The sequence below is a fragment of the Salmo salar genome, chromosome ssa02 (assembly GCF_905237065.1).
Source record: "Salmo salar chromosome ssa02, Ssal_v3.1, whole genome shotgun sequence".
Classification (NCBI taxonomy): domain Eukaryota; kingdom Metazoa; phylum Chordata; class Actinopteri; order Salmoniformes; family Salmonidae; genus Salmo; species Salmo salar.
Window position 1 is genome coordinate 21,159,261 of NC_059443.1, and position 20,768 is coordinate 21,180,028.

At 44.1% G+C, this 20,768-nt stretch overlaps 1 protein-coding gene across 2 annotated transcripts in view; it reads left to right on the top strand.

The window, feature by feature from the left end:
• The window catches only part of LOC106576929 (voltage-dependent calcium channel gamma-4 subunit-like), an 83,961-nt gene that overhangs the window by 60,383 nt on the left and 2,810 nt on the right, over positions 1 to 20,768 (top strand). The window contains exons 2-5 of one of the 2 annotated variants that reach the window (XM_014154466.2): positions 4,854 to 5,142; positions 7,248 to 7,469; positions 18,712 to 18,795; positions 20,399 to 20,539. In XM_014154466.2, coding sequence (XP_014009941.1) covers positions 5,112 to 5,142; positions 7,248 to 7,469; positions 18,712 to 18,795; positions 20,399 to 20,539 — 478 coding nt within the window. In that variant the 5' untranslated portion in view covers positions 4,854 to 5,111. The remainder of the gene's footprint in view (positions 1 to 4,853; positions 5,143 to 7,247; positions 7,470 to 18,711; positions 18,796 to 20,398; positions 20,540 to 20,768) is intronic. The other variant, XM_045699877.1, reaches the window with a different exon arrangement.

Here is a 20,768-nt window from a genome sequence, read left to right on the forward strand (position 1 = left end):
CTCTATCTGTCCCTCTCTCTCTCTCTGTCCCTCTCTCTCTCTCTCTCTGTCACTCTCTCTCTCGCTCTCTGTTCCTCTCTCTGTTCCTCTCTCTCTCTCTCTCAGTCCCTCTCTCTATCTGTCCCTCTCTCTCTCTCTCTCTCTCTCTCTCCCTCTCTTTCTCTCTGTCACTCTCTCTCTCTGTCCCTCTCTCTCTTTCTATCTCTCTCTCTCTCTCTCTCTCTATCCCTCTCTCTTTCTCTCTCTCTATCCCTCTCTCTCTCTTTGTCACTCTCTCTCAGTCCCTCTATCTGTCCCTCTCTCTCTCTCTCTGTCCCCCTCTCTCTCTCAGTTCCTCTCTCTCTGTCCCTCTCTCTCTGTCCCTCTCTCTCTCTCTCTGTCCCCTCTCTCTCTCTCTCTGTCCCCCTCTCTCTCTCAGTTCCTCTCTCTCTGTCCCTCTCTCTCTCTCTCTCTCTCTCTCTCAGTCCTTCTCTCAGTTCCTTTTAATTAAATTAAATTAAATTAAATTAGCTCTATTGGCATGATGTAACAATGTACATATTGCCAAAGCTTACTTTGGATATTTACAATATTAAGATAATAAGAATCAAAAAATTGTCAACGGGACAACAGTAACAACAATAACCAAGGGTCAAAATAACCATACATTGAACAATAACAATACAGTAGAGGACATGTGCAGGTTTATTGGTATGTCAGACACTGTCCCTCATCTTATGGCAGGCAGCAATGTAGTGCGCTGCCAACCCACAGCTCTCTGCGTCCTTCCCCAACAGGACGGGTAGCCTACTCTCATCAGAGAGGTCTTTGAAACCTTAAATAAGGGTTTCAAATTTGGGGAAATGACACTCTCTAATTGTTTTATATTTTTGACATTTTGTCAGGAAATGCAGCTCTGTCTCAGGTTCTGATGTGGTGCAGTGTTTGCACAGCCTTTCCTCTATGGGGAGCCAGGTTTTCCTGTGTCTACCCTTCTCAATGGCAAGGCTGTGCTCACTGAGCCTGTACTTTGTCAAGGTTTTTCTAAGGTTTTGATCAGTAACCATGGTTAAATATTTAGCCACGGTGTACTGTCGATTTAGGGCCAGATAGCACTGCATTTTGCTTTGTGCTTGTGCTTGTGTTTCCCAATAAGCAATGTAGTTTTGTTTTGACTGTGTTGTAATTTAGTTTATTCTGATTGATTGGATGTTCTGGTCCTGAGGCTCCAGTGTATTAGTAGAACAGGTTTGTGAACTCAGCCTCAGGACCAGCTGGATGAGGGGACTCTTTTCTTTGCTCAGCTCTTGGCATTGCAGGGCTTGGTAATGATATGAGAGGGGGTCACTGTATTTTAGATGTTTCCAAAACTTAATTGCTCTTTTTTGAGTTTTTATTATTAGTGGATATTGGCCTAATTCTGCCCTGCATGCATTGTTTGTAGTTTTCCTCTGGACATGTAGGAGAATCTTACAGAACTCTGCATGCAGGGTTTCAATGGGGTGTTTGTCCCATTTGATGAAATCTTGTTTTGCACCTTGCTGGCATAAAGTGCAATTGGTTCAATGACACATTCAATTATGACAAAAAATGACTTAAATGTAAATGTAATTAGTTTTAGCCAAATTTGAATATGTATTTCAATTTGAATTTGTTTTTTAATGGCGTAGAATGCCCTGCGTGCTTTCTCTCTCAGTTCATTCAGTGCCTCATTAAGGTGTCCAGTTGAGCTTATTTTTAAACCTAAGTAATTGTAGTGTGTGCAGTACTCTATATATTTTCTACCAATTGAGAACTTTGGTCTAATTTCCTGAGATCTGGATCTTCTCTGGAAAATCATTTTATTTTTATTTTTGGGGTTTACCTCCAGGGCACAGGTGGCAGGGTAGCCTAGTGGTTAGAGCGTTGGGCTAGTAACCGAAAGGTTGCAAGTTCGAATCCCCGAGCTGACAAGGTACAAATCTGTCATTCTGCCCCTGAACAAGGCTGTTAGCCCCAGAATTTGTTCTTAATTGACATGCCTAGTTAAATAAAGGTAAAATACATTTTTAAAAATAGCAGGTCCAGGCTCTGCTGTAGGCTATGTGCTGTGGGTGACAGCAGGCATAGTTCATCTGCGAAGAGTAGGCATTTAACCTCTGAATTGTGGAGATTTTTCTAGAATAGTGGCCAATTCGTTGATGTAAATATTGAAGAGTGCAGGGCTCAGATTGCAACCCTGGCAAAGGCTCCGCCCCTGGTTAAAGAATTCTGTTATTTTCTTGCCAATTTTAATGCTGCATGTATTTCCAGTATACATTGATTTAATGATGTCATATGTTTTACCCCCACACCACTTTCAATAACTGTGTAGAACAGTCCTGTATGCCAAATAGAATCAAATACTTTTTGGAAGTCGATAAAGCAAGCGTATATTTTGGTATTATTTTGGTGGACATGTTTATCCATCAGGATGTGTAGGGTGTAAATATGATCAATCATGCAAAGTTTTGGTATAAATCCAATTTGGCTTTTACTCAAGACATTGTGCTTATTAAGGAAGTTTAGAACTCTTACATTTATAATACTACAGAAAACCTTCCCCAGGTTACTGTTCACACAAATGCCTCTGTAATTGTTAGGGTCAAATTTGTCTCCGTTCTTAAAGATTGGGGTTATGAGTCCTTGATTACAGATGTCAGGGAAATAACCTACACTCAGGATCAAATTAAACAGTTTTAATATAGCCAATTGAAATTTTGCACTAGTAAGTTTGAGCATCTCATTTAGGATGCCATCAGGTCTGCATGCTTTTTTAAATTTGAGAGCCTGAAGTTTCTTATAGAGCTCCTGGTCAGTAATTGGGGAGTCCAATGGATTTTTATTGTCCTTTATAGCTTTTTCTAATCCATTCAACTTCTCATGAATTTGGCGTTGTTCTGCATTTGTGTCAATTTGAATGGTGTTGTAGAGTGTTTTAAAATGGGTTGTCCATATGTCACCATTTTGTATCGCTAATTTCTCTTGTTTCGATTTTTTTTATTTTTTTCCCATTTTTGCCAGAAGTTGTTTGTGTTTTGGGCTCCTCAATTAGTGTCAGCTGCTTGCTGTTGTACTGTGCTTTTTGGTTCTGAGTGTACGTTTATAGAGTTTTAAAGTCTCACAGTAATGAAGGCGTAATTCACCATTATTTGGGTCTCTGTGCTTTTGGTTGGATAGTGTTCTAAGTTTTTTCCTTATAATTTTGCAATCTGCATCAAACCAGGTGTCATCGGTGATCTTTTTGTTTAGTTTTTTTATCAATTTAAATTATGCTTCTTTTGCCGTTTGCCTGAATATATAGTTGATGTTTTGTACTGCTAGATTGATGCCTTCTTTACTGTGAGTGAATGTGGTATCCAGAAAGTTATCTAAGAGGGTTTGGAAATTTTGGTTCCAGGTTGCTTTCTGGCATTCTTCTGTGCTGTTTTGGGCCCATCTGTATGAATTTCTGATGTTGTACAGTTTACTGGGCTGTGAATGTGTAGTTGTTTCCATGTCTGTTCTTTTGAGGAACAACGTAATTTGGCTGTGATCAGACAGAGGTGTTAGTGGCTTGACAGTGAATGAGCTGAGAGAGAAAGGGTCAATGTCTGTAATCATATAGTCTACTGTGCTGTGGCAAAGAGGTGAGCAGTAGGTGAATCTCCCCAAAGAGTCCCCCCATAACCTACCATTGACAAAGTACAGACCCAGGCTTCTACAGAGCTGCAACAGATCCCTTCCGTTTCTGTTGATGGTGCTGTCACTGTTGTTTCTATGGGGGAGATTATTAAGGCAGTTAGAAACAGTATGGCCTGTAATAAAGCTCTCTCGCTCTCTCTCAGTCCCTCTCTCTCTCTCATCCCTCTCTCAGTTTCTCTCTCTGTCTGTCTGTCTCTCTCTCTTGCTCAGTCTCTATCTCTCTCTCAGTCCCTCTCTCTGTCCCTCTCTCTGTTCATCTCTCTCTCTCTCTCTCTCTCTCTCAGTCCCTCTCTCTCTTTCATCAATCCCTCTCTCTCTGTCCCCCTCTCTCTCTCGCTCAGTCTTTCTCTCTCTCTGTGCTTCTCTCTCTAGCTCAGTCCCTCTCTCTCTCTCTCTCTCTCTGTCCCCCTCTCTCTCTCTCTCTCTCTCTCTCTGTCCCTCTCTCTCTGTCCCTCTCTCCGTTCATCTCTCTCTCAGTCCCTCTCACTCTCTCTGTCCCTCTCTCTCAGTCCCCTCTCTCTCTCTCTCTCTCTCTCTCTCTCTCTCTCTCTCTCTCTCATTCCCTCTCTCTCTCATTCCCTCTCTCAGTCCCTCTCTCTCTCAGTCCCTCTCTCTCTCTCTCTCTCTCTCTCTCTCTCTCTCTCTCTCTCTCTCAGTCCTCCTATCTCAGTCTCTCAGTCCCTCTCTCTCTCTGTCCCTCTCTCCGTTCATCTCTCTCTCTCTCTCTCTCTCTCTCTCTCTCTCTCTCTCTCTCTCTCTCTCTCTCTCTCTCTCAGTTCCTCTCTCTCTCTCTCTCTCTCAGTCCCTCACTCTATGCTATCCAGACTTTGGAATTCAATGTCGCCATGGCAACAACGCTGAGTGCACCCTCTCTACTCTCCCCCTTTCTCACTCGTCTTATTCAGACCAGATCTGTTATTTCTAGCTCTATATTCAGATGCACCATTTGTATTCTATTCTATGTTATACTGGTATGAGAGTCGACTTGATAGTTTTTTGTGTTTTAGTTTTCTGTTATTTGTGTTTTTACAACGTGACTTTATAACATGAGTAATCAATAGTCTGAACTTTCTGAGATGATCACAGTTTTTAGATAAACAGGCCTCATAACTGCACAGCTATAAACGACTAATGTTATCATTCTCCTTCTTCTTCTTGTCTTTCTTTGGCAGTAGCCCAACTACCATGTCCTCCTCAGTGACTGCTTCCTGTGAATAAGAGGACCAGAGCGAGAGCGTCCAATCACAATCAAGAGCCTCCACCAGCACATCTTTCCAGTGAGAGAGAGAGAAAGAGATAGAGGCCAAAGAGAGAGAGAGAGAAAACGAGTGCAGGAAGGAGAGGGGGAGAGAGTGAGAACAGTCGATGGATGCTGTCCGGATTGAGGGGACAGCGCATTCTTCATTAACGAGGAAAAGAAAGATTTCAAAATGGAGTCGAAGGATAGAAACTCGGCGGCAGGTAAGTCTTACCTCAGCTGATGTAAATGTATACCTTGGTAACGCAATGGGGTCCCGCTTTACATCAAGTGGCACTATAATCAATGTATTTACGTGGTTATTACATAGGCGGGTACGGTGTAATTACATTGCAGGTACACATTGGTAATAGTACTTACAACTGTTATACTCGAGTGCGCTTTGCACAATTTCAAAGATTTGCAAATGAAGTCACAATGGAGGTAAATGTGCCTGGGGTGAGATGAAGCCAAATAAAATACAAATGTTCAGATGTTATCACAGGTGTAGCGAAAGGCTTATGTTCCTAGCTCCACCAGTACAGTAATACCTAACAATACAAAACTATGCAGGCAAATCCCATAAATGTAAAGAAAGGAATGAAGAAATATGGGAATATTAGAACGAGCAATGTCAGAGTCCGGAATATAAATCTATATGTATATGATGGTGTGTATAGACATTATAGACAGTATATGAATAGAAAAGGTGTGTACAGCAGTAGTTATATAGGACCAGCCTTGACTAGAATACAGAATATACATATGAAGTGGCTAAAACAGTATGTAAGCATTATTAACGTGACCAGTGTTCCATGACTATGTACATAGGGCAGCAGCCTCTAAGGTGCAGGGTAGAGTACCGGGGGGTAGCAGGTTAGTAACAGTCTCTAATGTGCAGGGTAGAGTACCGGGGGGTAGCAGGTTAGTAACAGTCTCTAAGGTGCAGGGTAGAGTACCGGGGGGTAGCAGGTTAGTAACAGTCTCTAAGGTGCAGGGTAGAGTACCGGGGGGGTAGCCGGCTAGTAACAGTCTCTAAGGTGCAGGGTAGAGTACCGGGGGTAGCACGTTAGTAACAGTCTCTAAGGTGCAGGGTAGAGTACCGGGGGGTAGCAGGTTAGTAACAGTCTCTAATGTGCAGGGTAGAGTACCGTGGGCTAGCTGGCTAGTAACAGTGACTAAAGTTCAGGGCAGGGTGCTGGGCAGAGGCCTATGTAACCATCATGTAAATGCACAGGTTTTAGCACCACTTCATGTTCAAGGGGACCAGAGGGGTATACTATGTTGATGTTGGAGGTAAGAAGAGGATAGGAACACTGATACTGTAAAGGATTGATTGTATAAGCCTAAATGGTTGATTAATTGATTGATTGATTGATTGATTGATTTTCGACAATGAACACAGAATGTAATTGTTGAGCTTTGTTCCTGTATGTGCTGATGTTGCTGCTGTGTTCTTGCTCTGTGATTATGTATATTGAGGTGTGTGTGTGTGTCTGTGTGTGTCTCTATGTGTTTGTGTGTGTGTGTGTGTGTGTGTGTGTGTGTGTGTGTGTGTGTGTGTGTGTGTGTGTGTGTGTGTGTGTGTGTGTGTGTGTGTGTGTGTGTGTGTGTGTGTGTGTGTGTGTGTGTGTGTGTGTGTGTTCTGTCTCATCGAGTGTGTTGTGTATTCTGCTCTAGCCCTGTCTATGCTGATTATGTGGGGGAGAGAGTGGTGTCATGGTCATGAATATGGAGCACATTGAGATTCTCAGAGTGTAATTTGTTGTGTTCACCATCAATTCCTTCCTGTTAAGACGAGTCAGCAGTATCGTCCAACTCCCCTTCCAAGGACACCTCATATAACCACTTATACACCTCATCTCTCTGCATCTCTCTCTCTCTCTCTGCATCTCTCTCTCTCTCTCTCTGCATCTCTCTCTCTCTGCCTCTCTGTCTCTCTGCATCTCTCTCTGCCTCTCTCTCTCTCTCTCTCTCTGCCTCCCCCTCTCTCTCTCTCTGCATCTCTCTCTACCTCTTTCTCTCTCTCTGCATCTCTCTCTGCATCTTTCTTCTCTTTCTTCCTCTCTCTGCATCTCTCTCTGCCTCTTTCTCTCTCTCTCTGCATCTCTCGCTCCCTCTTTCTCTCTCTCTGCATCTCTCTCTTCTCTTTTTCCCTCTCTCTGCATCTCTCTCTTCTCTTTCTCTCTCTCTCTTTCTCTCTCTGTCTCTTTCTCTCTCTCCTCCCTCTCCCTCATCTCTCCCCTTTCTCCCTCTTTCTATCTCATCTGTTGATCTCTTGTCTCTACTGCACTTCTCACTTTTCTTCCTCCTTGTCCCTCCTCTCTAGGGATGGTTTGTGAGAAGGGGATCCAGATCCTCCTCACCACCGTGGGGGCCTTTGCAGCCTTCTGCCTGATGACGGTTTCTATAGGGACGGACTACTGGCTGTACTCCCGTGCCTCCATCTGCAACAGCACCCGCAACCACTCGGACGACCCCCACAACAAGGACAAGAAGGACCCCGGAGCCCTCACCCACTCTGGCCTCTGGAGGATCTGCTGCCTGGAAGGTAGGCTACTTAAATGCTACTAACACACCATCTTGGATATGTGGGTGGAGTGGGAGAGGATGGATAGAGGGTAGACGGAAGCATGTGTGGATCTTGTGTGTGAGTGTGTGTGTGTGTGTGTGTGTGTGTGTGTGTGTGTGTGTGTGTGTGTGTGTGTGTGTGTGTGTGTGTGTGTGTGTGTGTGTGTGTGTGTGTGTGTGTGTGTGTGTGTGTGTGACGTTGGAGGGGATGAGTTAGGACAGGTTCCATTTGAGCCTTTTGTCCTAATGTCCATTCTAGATTTAAAGGTACACTACACTATGCAGAAATCACTCTGCCATTTCCTGGTTGCTAAAATTCTAATAATTCGCCTAATTTCAGTTTATGTGACAAAACAAGGCGGTGTAGTATAGAGAATCATTGTACCATCTAAACCACTGTGAAATATATTTTAAAAAATACAAAAATATTGTATTTTCATCTGTTTGAAGCTGGTGTACAAAACCAAAAGTAAAAGACGCAAAAACAAAACTTAAGAATGGGGAGCATAGAAATAGCAGATATAGAACAGATCTACCACTTCTTACTTTACTGACTTTATTGCCCCCATGGGGAAATTTTGTTGCAGTGTCATGTACATGTTTAAAGTGGCGTTAAAATACAAAACAAATTGACAATACAACTTTCATAACAGTTACATACCAATAAAAAGAGACTAGCCTGCTGGCCTTACTGGGTCGATAGGAACATTAGCCCGAGCTATTTAGGAGGGATATCACACCTGGCACAAATTATTGTCTAGTTCTGTTTTTCCTGCCGAGGGGTGCCCTATACCTGCGCCAGAGGGGAGTGGTAAAAAGTCTGGGTACAGGTGTGGCTTGGGTCTAAAATTATTTTAGACTTGCTTTCAATGAGAATGACAGATCTATAACTCACATTTCTATGTGAATTTGGTTGGGTCACCCAAAAAGTGACATATTGCAGTTTTTAAGAGATTAGATACTATAAATACTATGTAGTTGGTTATATTGGTAATAGTTGGTAATAGTTGGTAATAGTTGGTAATAGTTGGTAATAGCTGGTAATAATTGGTAATAGGTGGTAATAGTTGGTAATAGTTGGTAATAGCTGGTAATAGCTGGTAATAGCTGGTAATAGGTGGTAATAGTTGGTAATAGCTGGTAATAGCTGGTAATATAGGTAATAGCTGGTAATAGTTGGTAATAGCTGGTAATAGCTGGTAATATAGGTAATAGCTGGTAATAGTTGGTAATAGCTGGTATGATCAAAGTAAGGACTGTGGCTATTTTGGATCTGATGCAATACCAGTGCAGACCTCATGTCTGTGTCCTAATGCACTACCTGCAGTGTTGCTGTCTTGTGATATGGAAAGGAATAAGGACTGAATGGAATGGAGGGTCCATTACAAGGACGCTCAGAGTTGATGTTGTGCAGTTGTTTCGTGTCAGATGAGATGAATGGATGGTATGGTTACCATATGTTTCAGTGGAATTATGTAGTCAGCAGTGCTGCCGTAAAGGTCATTATAATGTGAAGCAATGCACATGCTGAGTTTATGAGCTCCTTGGAAAATCTGGAACGTGGAAATGCTGGAAGAGGAAACTCTTTCCTAAGCTTTCCCAGTGGACTGATGTTTCTGTTTAATGATTTCCAAGGAGCATCAAATCAATTGTTATTGGTCACATACACGTGTTTAGCAGATGTTATTGCGGGTGTAGTGAAATACTTATCTAACAAGTCATATCTAATAATTTCACAACATATACCTGTAACCCTCTCACCAGGCTCGAATTTGACTCTCACGATATTACCTTACATAGAATATATCAACTGCATGGGATGTTAGGTGAGAAGGACATCTCCAATAAGAATCCCTATTATAAACTATCTAGGGTGATGACAAATAGGGTATTAACTTCAGATGGAATGATTATAGATTTTTGTTATTGTATAAGGATATACTTTCCCATGCATTAAATTAAATTGAAACACTAAATGACTCCACCAAGGCATCATACATAAGGTTCAAGGTGTGTATTATTACATTTTCAATGCACCACATCAAAATAAATAAAAATAATAATCCCCAATGAGTCGTGCACAACCCATGTCCAAATTATTTCAAGCTTGCTTAACCCGTTGGCGCGCGTTGGAGCTCAAAAAAAAAAATGCCGACACACTTAAAGTCCAGAAGCACCCCACCGTTGTGGTTACTCACTACTCATAGATATTCCCTCAGCGAAGTATGGCAGTTCTGTGCAGGTTTCCTCACAAGATCCACAGCAAGCACAGCTATCAATGCAGACAGTACTCTTTAGCAGTAACCGATAGCCCATGGGAACATGAACTCGTTAATCTTAATCATCTTTCACACGATGCTAGGCTAACCTCAAGGCTGTCAAATACCTCCACGATGAGATGGTAGCTTCAGTCTTTACTAAGTCTAAACAAAATTATAACAACTCTCTTATAAAATAAAATCGGTATTTCCCTTCAAAACTCGGTAGGTATGGGTTTTGTTCTATTTTTATCGTCTTCTGTTATAATTCTTCTTCACCAACGGTCATAATGTAATGTCCATCCCTTTCTCAACGTCTCTCTCCCTCTTTTTTTCCGCAGGCCTCCCGTTATCCAGGTCAACTCTCCCATTGGCCACAGCTTAACAAGCGACCTTATTGGTCAAAACTTAAACTTAAAAGTAAACCAACCTATTCACTTATACATGAAATAAATATTTCTTCAAAAGAAATGCATTAACAACATTACAATTCGGGAGGAATTCAATCACCTTTTAAATCTAATACCAATTAATTATAACAAATAAACTCAATACTTGGTTCTACATAGGCGTACATAGGCCCATTATCAGCAACCATCTGATAATTACCCGTTGTGTTAGCTAATCCAAGTTTAGCATTTTAAAAGGCTAATTGATCATTAGAAAACCCTTTTGCAATTATGTTAACACAGCTGAAAACTGTTGTTCTGATTAAAGAAGCAATAAAACTGGCCTTCTTTAGACTAGTTGAGTATCTGGAGCATAAGCATTTGTGGGTTCGATTACAGGCTCAAAATGGCCAGAAACAAAGACCTTTCTTCTGAAACTCGTCAGTCTATTCTTGTTCTGAGAAAACAAGGCTATTCCATGCGAGAAATTGTCAAGAAACTGAAGATCTCATACAACGTTGTGTACTACTCCCTTCACAGAACAGCCCAAACTGGCTCTAACCAGAATAGAAAGAGTAGTGGGAGGCCCTGGTGCACAACTGAGCAAGAGGACAAGTACATTAGAGTGTCTAGTCCTCAACTGGCAGCTTCATTAAATAGTACCCGCAAAACACCAGTCTCAACGTCAACAGTGAAGAGGCGACTCCGGAATGCTGGACTTCTAGACAGAGTTGCAAAGAAAAAGCCATATCTCAGTCTGGCCAATAAAAAGAAAAGATTAAGATGGGAAAAAGAACACAGACACTGGAAAGAGAAACTCTGCCTAGAAGGCCAGCATCAGATTCCTGCCACTCTGGATTATTACACCGGATCATTACCCCGGATCATCGCAGCTAGCTAGCTGCAAACGAGTGGCTACTGTTAAGTTAATACCTCTGTCCCGAAGCAAGCACCAGCTAGCCTTGAGCTAGCCTCGGGCTAGGCCCATATACCAGCTAATTCTAGGGCTACAATACCTCCTTTGCCCTTTATTGTCGACACGGAGCCCCACCGATCCATCACGACTGGGCTGCCGACGTGATCGCCCAATGTGGTCTCAACAGGCTATTCTGTTATGATGTCGGCGAAGAACCATCTACTAGCCCCCGCCTGCTAGCTTTTCTGAACGCTGTGTCCCCTGCCCGCCTAGCATAGTAGTGACTACCGAACAGCACCCTGACTCACCTATTGCTGCTCTTTTGACCCCATGATCACTCGGCTACACAGCTGATGCCCCCTGGACTGTTTCAATAACATGGTACCTCATTTTGTTTACCTGTCGGCCCCAGCCTCGAACTCAGGTCCTGTATGTACCTAACTGACCCGCTCTGCCCATTCATCACCATTTACCCGTTGTTGTCTTAGCACTCCTGATCAACACCTGTGATTGCTTTATGCCTCTCTCTAATGTCAATATGCTGCTGTCTTGGCTAGTTTTTATTGTTTTTTTTCACCATAGAGACCTCAGTCCCAGCTCAAAAGGCCTTAGATAGCTCTTTCGTCTCACCCCACACACATGCGGAGACCTCACCTAGGTTAAATGGTGCCTCCAGAGACGAAAACTCTCTCATCATCACTCAACGCCTAAGTTTACCTCCACTGTACTCACATCCTACCATACCCTTGTCTGTACATTATGCCTTGAATCTTTTATACCACGCCCAGAAATCTGCTCCTTTTATTCTCTGTCCCCCATGCACTAGACAACCAGTTCTTATAACCTTTAGCCGTACCCTTATCCTACTCTGTTCCTTTGCTGATGTAGAGGTTAACCCAGGCCCTGTAGGCCCCAGTTCCACTCCTATTCCCCAGGCGTTATCATTTGTTGACTATTGTAACCGTAAAAGCCTTGGTTTCATGCATGTTAGCATCAGAAGCCTCCTCCCTAAGTTTGTTTTATTCACTGCTTTAGCACACTCCGCCATCCCTAATGCCCTAGCTGTGTCTGAATCCTGGCTTAGGAAGGCCACCATAAATTCTGAAATTTCCATCCCTAACTACAACATTTTCTGCCAAGATAGAACTGCCAAAGGGGGTGGAGTTGCAATCTACTGCAGAGATAGCCTGCAGAGTTCTGTCATGCTACCCAGGTCTGTGACCAAACAGTTCGAGCTTCTACTTTTAAAACTCCACCTTCCCAGAAATAAGTCTCTCACAGTTGCTGCTTGTTATAGACCCCCCTCAGCCCCCAGCTGTTCCATGGACACCATATGTGAATTAATTGCCCTCCATTTATCTTCAGAGTTTGTACTGTTAGGTGACCTAAACTGGGATATGCTTAACACCCTGGCCGTCTTACAATCTAAGCTCGATGCCCTCAATCTCACACAAATTATCATGGAACCTACCAGGTACAACCCTAAATCTGTAAACACGGGCACCCTCATAGATATCATCCTAACCAACCTGCCCTCTAAATACACCTCTGCTGTTTTCAACCAGGATCTCAGCGATCACTGCCTCATTGCCTGCGTCCATAATGGGTCTGCGGTCAAACGACCACCCCTCATCACTGTCAAACGCTCCCTAAAACACTTCAGCGAGCAGGCCTTTCTAATCGACCTGGCCCGGGTATCCTGGAAGGATATTGACCTCATTCTGTCAGTAGAGGATGCCTGGTTATTCTTTAAAAGTGCTTTCCTCACCATCTTAAATAAGCATGCCCTATTCAAAAAAAATTGAACTAAGAACAGATATAGCCCTTGGTTCACTCCAGACCTGACTGCCCTTGACCAGCACAAAAACATCCTGTGGCGTACTGCATAAGCATCGAATAGCCCCCGCAATATGCAACTTTTCAGGGAAGTTAGGAACTAATATACACAGGCAGTTAGGAAACCAAAGGCTAGCTTTTTCAAGCAGAAATTTGCATCCTGTAGCACAAACTCCAAACAGTTCTGGGACACTGTGAAGTCCATGGAGAATAAGAGCACCTCATCCCAGCTGCCCACTGCACTGAGGCTAGGAAACACTGTCACCACCGATAAATCTACGATAATCGAGAATTTCAATAAGCATTTTTCTACGGCTGGCCATGCTTTCCACTTGGCTACCCCTACCCCGGTCAACAGCTCCGCACCCCCCACAGAAACTTGCCCAAGCCTCCCCCATTTCTCCTTCACCCAAATCCAGATAGCTGATGTTCTGAAAGAGCTGCACAATCTGGACCCCTACAAATCAGCTGGGCTAGACAATTTGGACCCTCTCTTTCTAAAATTATCCACCGCAATTGTTGCAACCCCAATTACTAGCCTGTTCAACCTCTCTTTTGTATTGTCTGAGATCCCTAAAGATTGGAAAGCTGCCACAGTCATCCCCCTCTTCAAAGGGGGAGACACTCTAGACCCAAACTGTTACAGACCTATATCTATCCTACCCTGCCTTTCTAAAGTCTTCGAAAGCCAAGTTAACAAACAGATCACCGACCATTTCGAATCCCACTGTACCTTCGACGCTATGAAATCTGGTTTCCGAGCTGGTCATGGGTGCACCTCAGCCACGCTCAAGGTCCTAAACGATATCATAACCGCCATCGATAAATGACAATACTGTGCAGACGTATTCATCGACCTGGCCAAGGCTTTCAACTCTGTCAATCACCACATTCTTATCGGCAGACTCAACAGCCTTGGTTTCTCAAGTGACTGCCTCACCTGGTTCACCGACTACTTCTCAGGCAGAGTTCAGTGTGTCAAATTGGAGGGCCTGTTGTCCGGACCTCTGGCAGTCTCTATGGGGGTGCCACAGGGTTCAATTCTCGGGCCGACTCTTTTCTCTGTATACATCAATGATGTCGCTCTTGCTGCTGGTGATTCTCTGATCCACATCTACACAGACGACACCATTCTGTATACCTCTGGCCCTTCTTTGGACACTGTGTTAACAAACCTCGGGACGAGCTTCAATGCCATACAACTCTCCTTCCGTGGCTTCCAACTGCTCTTAAATGCAAGTAAAACTAAATGCATGCTCTTCAACCGATTGCTGCCCGCACCCGTCCGCCCGTCTTGCATCACTACTCTGGACGGTTCTTACTACCCTCGTAAAACTGACTGTCCTACCGATCCTTGACTTCGGCAATGTCATTTACAAAATAGCCTCCAACACTCTACTCAGCAAATTGGATGCAGTCTATCACAGTGCCATCCGTTTTGTCACCAAAGCCCCATATACTACCCACCACTGCAACCTGTATGCTCTCGTTGGCTGTCCCTCGCTTCATATTCGTCGCCAAACCCACTGGCTCCAGGTCATCTATAAGTCTTTGCTAGGTAAAGCCCCGCCTTATTTCAGCTCACTGGTCACCATAGCAGCACCCACCCGTAGCACGTGCTCCAGCAGGTATATTTCACTGGTCACCCCCAGAGCCAACTCCCCCTTTGGCCGCCTTTCCTTCCAGTTCTCTGCTGTCAATGACTGGAATGAATTGCAAAAATCACTGAAGCTGGAGACTTATATCTCCCCCATTAACTTTAAGCATCAGCTGTCAGAACAGCTTACCGATCATTGCACCTGTACATAGCTCATCTGTAAATAGCCGACCCAACTACCTCATCCCCATATTGTTATTTATTTTGTTGCTTCTTTGCACCGCAGTATCTCTACTTGCACATTCATCTTCTGCACATCTATCACTCCAGTGTTTAATTGCTAAATTGTAATTATTTCGCCACTATGGCCTATTTATTGCCTTACCTCCCTAATCGTACTTCATTTGCACACACTCTATATAGACTTTTCTATTGTGTTACTGACTGTACGTTTGTTTATCCCATGTGTAACTCTGTGTTGTTTGTGTCGCACTGCTTTGCTTTATCTTGGCTAGGTCGCAGTTGTAAATGAGAACTTGTTCTCAACTGACCTACCTGGTTAAATAAAGGTGAAATTAAAAAGATATTTTAAAAATGTGTATATAGACAGCAGCCTCTATGTGTTAGTGATGGCTGTTTAACAGTCTGATTGCCTTGAGATAGAAGCTGTTTTTCAGTTTCTCGGTCCCAGCATTGATGCACCTGTACTAATCCCACCTTCTGGACGATAGCGGGGTGAACAGGCAATGGCTTGGGTGGTTGTTGTCCTTGATGATCTTTTTGGCCTTCTTGTGACATCGGGTGCTGTAGGTGTCCTGGAGGTCATGTAGTTTGCGCCCGGTGATGCGTTGTGCATAAGAACAACACAGCTTTAGAGTGGGTTCATTAGAGTCATTAGAATGGGTTCTTAGAGTGGGTTCTTTAGAGTGGGAAGAGTGGGAAGAGTTCTGAACTGTATCTGTTCAGAGAGCTAGTACAGTACAGGCACTTTATCTATCAATACTGGATGTTTGTGGAGATTGTAATTTCTACCCTTCAAATGAATTTGTCATAAGGATACCACTTCATCCCTGAACTAAGGATGACTCCAGTGGTGAAGTAGGTAACAGGAGCTGATGGTCTAGATGTACAGTATACAGTGGTTGTATTCCTCATGTTCCATGGTGTCAGCAGATCAGGAAGTTGAAATCACCTGAAAAGAACCCCTCTCATTTCACCCCATTCCTTCCATCACTGTCTTTAATTTATAACCTACCTTACACTCATCACCCACTAGCACTGTGCTCACCAACCATGTGTTGGAAACCTGATTCAACTAGATCCATCGAGCCTTTGATAAGCTGAATCAGGTATATTACAGCTGGCCCTACAAACTCACTGCAGACCCTGTTGCCCAACCCTGCACCAGCCCAGTGATTTAACTGATGGGATCTCTGAAAATGACAGTAGCCATCACGCCATCTCCACTCAGTCACTGCGGCACAAGCAGCGCATTTATAATACATTTAACTGCTCTGACATACAGGCTTTAGAAGGGGGGAGACAGGACAGGGCTGGATAGGACAGAATAGGACAGAATAGGACAGTAGTTGAAGCTGAATGAATGGTGTTAGCTAGCTGCCGTATGTTTGTAGTCCCGTCACTACTCCTCTATAAGGCATGTAGGGTAAGTCCCATCCTTGGCCTGGTCATTGTGCAAAGCACATTTGTCCTCATCTCTAAGCTTCCTGATAACAAAGCAGCCAATTAGAGATAAGCCCCAGCCTTCACAGCATTGCTGCAGTGCTCCTCTCTCTCTCTCTCTCTCTCTCTCTCTCTCTCTCTCTCTCTCTCTCTCTCTCTCTCTCTCTCTCTCCCTCTATCCCTGTCTCTGCTCTCTCTCGCTCTTCTCACTAACTCTCTCTGTCTCTGCCTCTCTCTCTGCTCTCTTTACTCTCTCTCTGCTCTCTCTTTACTCTCTCTTCCCTCTCTCCCTCCCTCTCTGCTCTCTCTCTCTCTGCTCTCTCTCTTTACTCTCTCTCTGCTCTCTCTCGCTCTTCTCACTAACTCCCTCTGTCTCTGTCTCTGCCTCTCTCTTTGCTCTCTCTCTTTACACTCTCTCTGCCCTCTCTCTCCCTCCCTCTCTCTCTGCTCTCTCTATCTCTCTCTCCCTCTCTTTACTCTCTCTCTGCCCTCTTTCTCTCCCTCTCTCTGTTCTCTCTTTCTCGCTCTTCTCCCTCTCTCCCTCTGTCGTCGATCTCTCTGCTCTCTCGCTCTTCTCCCTCTCTCCCTCTGTCGTCTCTCTCTGCCTCTCTCATACTCCCTCTGCCTCTGTCTGCTATCTCTCCCTTTACACTCTCTCTTCCCTCCCCGCTATTTCTCTCTCTCACTTTCTCTCTCTCGCTCTCTCCGCTCTTACTCTCTTTCTCCCTCTCTTTCCCTCTCTCTCTCTTTCTCTCTCTCCTCTCTTTCTCTCTCTCCTCTCTTTCTCTCTCTTCTCTCTTTCTCTCTGTGGTGCAGTGGAGCCTTCAGTGCTTTGGTATGGCTTAGAGGTCAAGTATCCTTGATGTCCGTAGAGTATTGAGTCAAGATGGGTGCTCAGAAGCCGTGCAGTGATGCAGTGAAGTGTAGGTGCAATGGAAACAGAGGACATATTGGCTCTAAAAGATTTAAGCCCGCGGGTGGATGTCACACATTGCTGTGTTAGGGGCCAAAGGAGTGAGTGGATGGGGTATTCTCTGATTCGGCAGGTTGAGAGGATTCCAGATTTTTATTTGTATTTATTTGTACCTTTCTTTAACTAGGCAAAATACTAGTAGGTCAGTACAGTCTTTCCCTTAGCTTTTAGTCAAAGGCCCCTAACATCACATTGTGGGCAGCAAATATTCAATATTCAACAGCAGTGATATGAGTGTTGATTCTTTATATTGAATGCTGTTGTGGTGATGGTTCAAATAGAGAACACTGATCTTTGGGGCATTACTTAGAGGCAGCCTCTACTGCCCATGTAGGTCAGTTTCACCCTCCAGTACGTTTCTTACAGAGTTAAAAGGTAAGTGAATGGAAGTGAGTGAAACTCAGGTCATTTTGGCTCTATCCAGCTGTTTCTCTGTTTCAAGAGTAGCAAGAACAGCTGTAAAGTAGTTGCTCCCTAGACACTGGTTTTCCCACCTAATGGTTATGGTTAACATTGGGAGAGAGGGTTAACTGATCCTAGATCTGTACCAATGGAGAACTACTTCCTGGTTTAGAGCCAAAATGGCATCTGTCAGGGGGTTTAGCTGACACCCCCCTCTGTGCCCCCATCTCTTTCTTTACAGACGACAACCATGGAAATAAAAGAACAATGAGAAAGAGACAAGCTCACCCCACATCTGTCCTTCTCTCCCTCCTCCGTCTGTCTCATCATTCCATCACTCCAACTCTCTCACAATCCATCCATCAGCCAGCACCAGTCGTGTGCTGTCATCACCGTGCGTCCGTCCGTCCATCTGTCTGTCTGCAGTAGAGCCACAAGACCCCAGCGGGTAGCTATCTGTCTGCCTGTCTGCCTGTATGGATGGCTCTCTGTGTTGGGGTGTGTGTGGGGGTGAGTTAGTGTGTTCATTCAGTTACTGCATGCTCTTATTCAGAAAGGACCACAGTGAAATGACTATTTTTAAGTGAATATTGGTATTCACTGTGGATCACTCTAAATAAAACATTTCTTATTAGAACTATACATACATATATGCTGGTACCCTTTCTACATTAAATTAGTGTTTTTCTACCCAGCACCTGATGACAAATAATGTATGTATGTGAGTGTGATACTAATGAGATACTGCATGACCTTAACGGGGCAAGGACATCTGATCTAGAATCAGTTCCTAAGGGCAGAGAGTGTGGATGTTTTGTGTTGGGGATGCGTACTGTTCTGTCCTCAGACCTACCTGGGAAGGGTGAACAATGACAGGACAGAACCTGAGGCACAACCAGTCTGCAGTTTCTCTCTCTCATGCCTTTTTCTCTTCCTCTTTCTCTCTTGCTCTCTTTTTATATGCTAATATAAACTGCTGTTTCTTTCTCTGATGAAACTCTGTGGAGTGGAGCTGATGCATGTGCTGATGTATAAAGTGTGTGTGCATGTGTGTGTGTGTGCGTGTGCGTGTGCGTGTGTGTGTGTGTGTGTGTGTGTGTGAGAGATAGAGTGTGTGGGTATTCTGTTCTAACACCCACCCCTCTCTCTCTCTCTCTCTCTCTTTCAGGGGTAAAGAGGGGAGTGTGTTCTCAGATCAACCACTTCCCTGAGGATGCTGACTTTGACCATGATGGGCCTGAGTATGTTCTACGTAAGTCAACATCTGATGTACCTGAGGAGGTGCAGGTGTTATTAGTCACATGAGCCGAATACAAGAGGTGTAGATCTTACCGTGAAATGCTTACTTTACAAGCCCTTAACCAACAATGCAGTTCAACAAAGAGTTAAGAAAATATTTACCTTAATAAACTAAAGTAAAAAATGATAAAAAGTAACACAATAAAATAACAATAACGAGGCTATATACAGGGGGTACCAGTACCGAGTCAGTGTGCAGGGGTACAGGTTAGTCGAGGTAGTTTCCACATGTAGGTTGGGGTAAAGTGACAATGCATAGATAATAGACTGCTAGTAGCAGCAGTGTAAAAACAAAGGGGGGTCAATGTAAATAGTCCGGGTGGCCATTTGATTAATTGTTCAGCAGTCTTATGGCTTGGGGGTAGAAGCTGTTATGGAGCCTTTTGGACCTACCGCTTTCTGTGCGGTAGCAAGAGAACAGTCTATAATTTGGGTGGCTGGAGTCTTTGACTATTTTTTGTTGTCTAAAATGAAAATCATTTGAATCAGGTGTGTTGGGCAGGGCTGGAACAAAACCCTGCACACACTGTTGCCACCCCCAGGACGGGAGTTCCCCATAACTGATACACAGCCTAACTCATCCACAACTGTAAACCACTTTTTACAGAAGCCTTAGACCACATATAGTAGTTAGATCTCACTCCTGAAGACCGGGAGAAAATAAGCTGTGTTTGAATAAAACATGTTAGTGTTTGTATGAAGTCGAGGGATAATGTGCTGCCCTAGTTCACGGGTGTTCCTCCAGGCCACACCTGTGTGGGTGTTCCGTGACGCATTATGTGTGCCCGTCCCACAATGCAGCAGGAGAAGACTGTGTACTGTTCACTATGTAGCCACGGCATTTGGCTGGCATTTACTTTGGCATTTCTGTCCTCTGGCCTATGTCCTAGATGGGAGAGGAGTGGTGAAGTAAGAGTGTGTGTGTGTGTGTGTGTGTGTGTGTGTGTGTGTGTGTGTGTGTGTGTGTGTGTGTGTGTGTGTGTGTGTGTGTGTGTGTGTGTGTGTGTGTGTGTGTGTGTGTGTGTGTGTGTGTGTGTGTGTGTGTGTGTCCTGGGGGGTATCAGAGTTGATGCCTCTTGGGAAAGAGCTGATACAATTAAACACTCACTAGCTTGGCCACATGGTAATTCATTTGCTCACAGCAGAATACAGCTGTTTATTTCTCATCCTCTCCCTCTGATTCTATCTGCTACTTTGACCTTTTTTCTTTCCCCTCCCTCTCTTTTTATCACCAACTTCCTCTCTCTCTTATTGTCTCTCTCCCTCTTCTCTCTCTTTATCACCCACTTCCTCTCTCTCTCTACTTCTCTCTTCTTCTCTCTACTTCTCTCACTTGTTCTCTCTCACTTCCCCTCCCTCTCTCTTCATCACCAACTTCCTCTCTCTCTCTTCTTCTCTCTCTCTTCTTCTCTCTCACTTGTTCTCTCTCACTTCCCCTCCTTCTCTCTTCATCACCCACTTCCTCTCTCTCTTCTTCTCTCTCACTTGTTCTCTCTCACCTCCCCTCGCTCTCCCCGTCACTGTCCCGTCACTGTCCCGTCCCTCTCTCTCTGTAGGTATGGTCAGGGCTTCCAACATCTTCCCTATCCTCAGTGCTATCCTGCTGTTGATGGGAGGGGTGTGTATCGGTCTCAGTCGCTTCTATAAGCACAAGAGGAACATCGTCCTGGGAGCAGGCATTCTCTTTGTGGCTGCAGGTGCACTAACTAACTCCTGTCAGACCTGTCTGTGTGTCTGTGTGTGTGTCTGTGATTATTTCTGTGTCTTTATGTCTATCTAAGTCCCTTAGTATGTATACATATGTTTATGTTCTTTTGATGTAAAGTCATGTCTTTCCTCCTGCTCTCCTGCTCTGGATAACATGACAGAGAGAGAGAGAGTGTGCGTATGTGTGTATATATCCTCATCTGTGTGTGTATGTGTGTA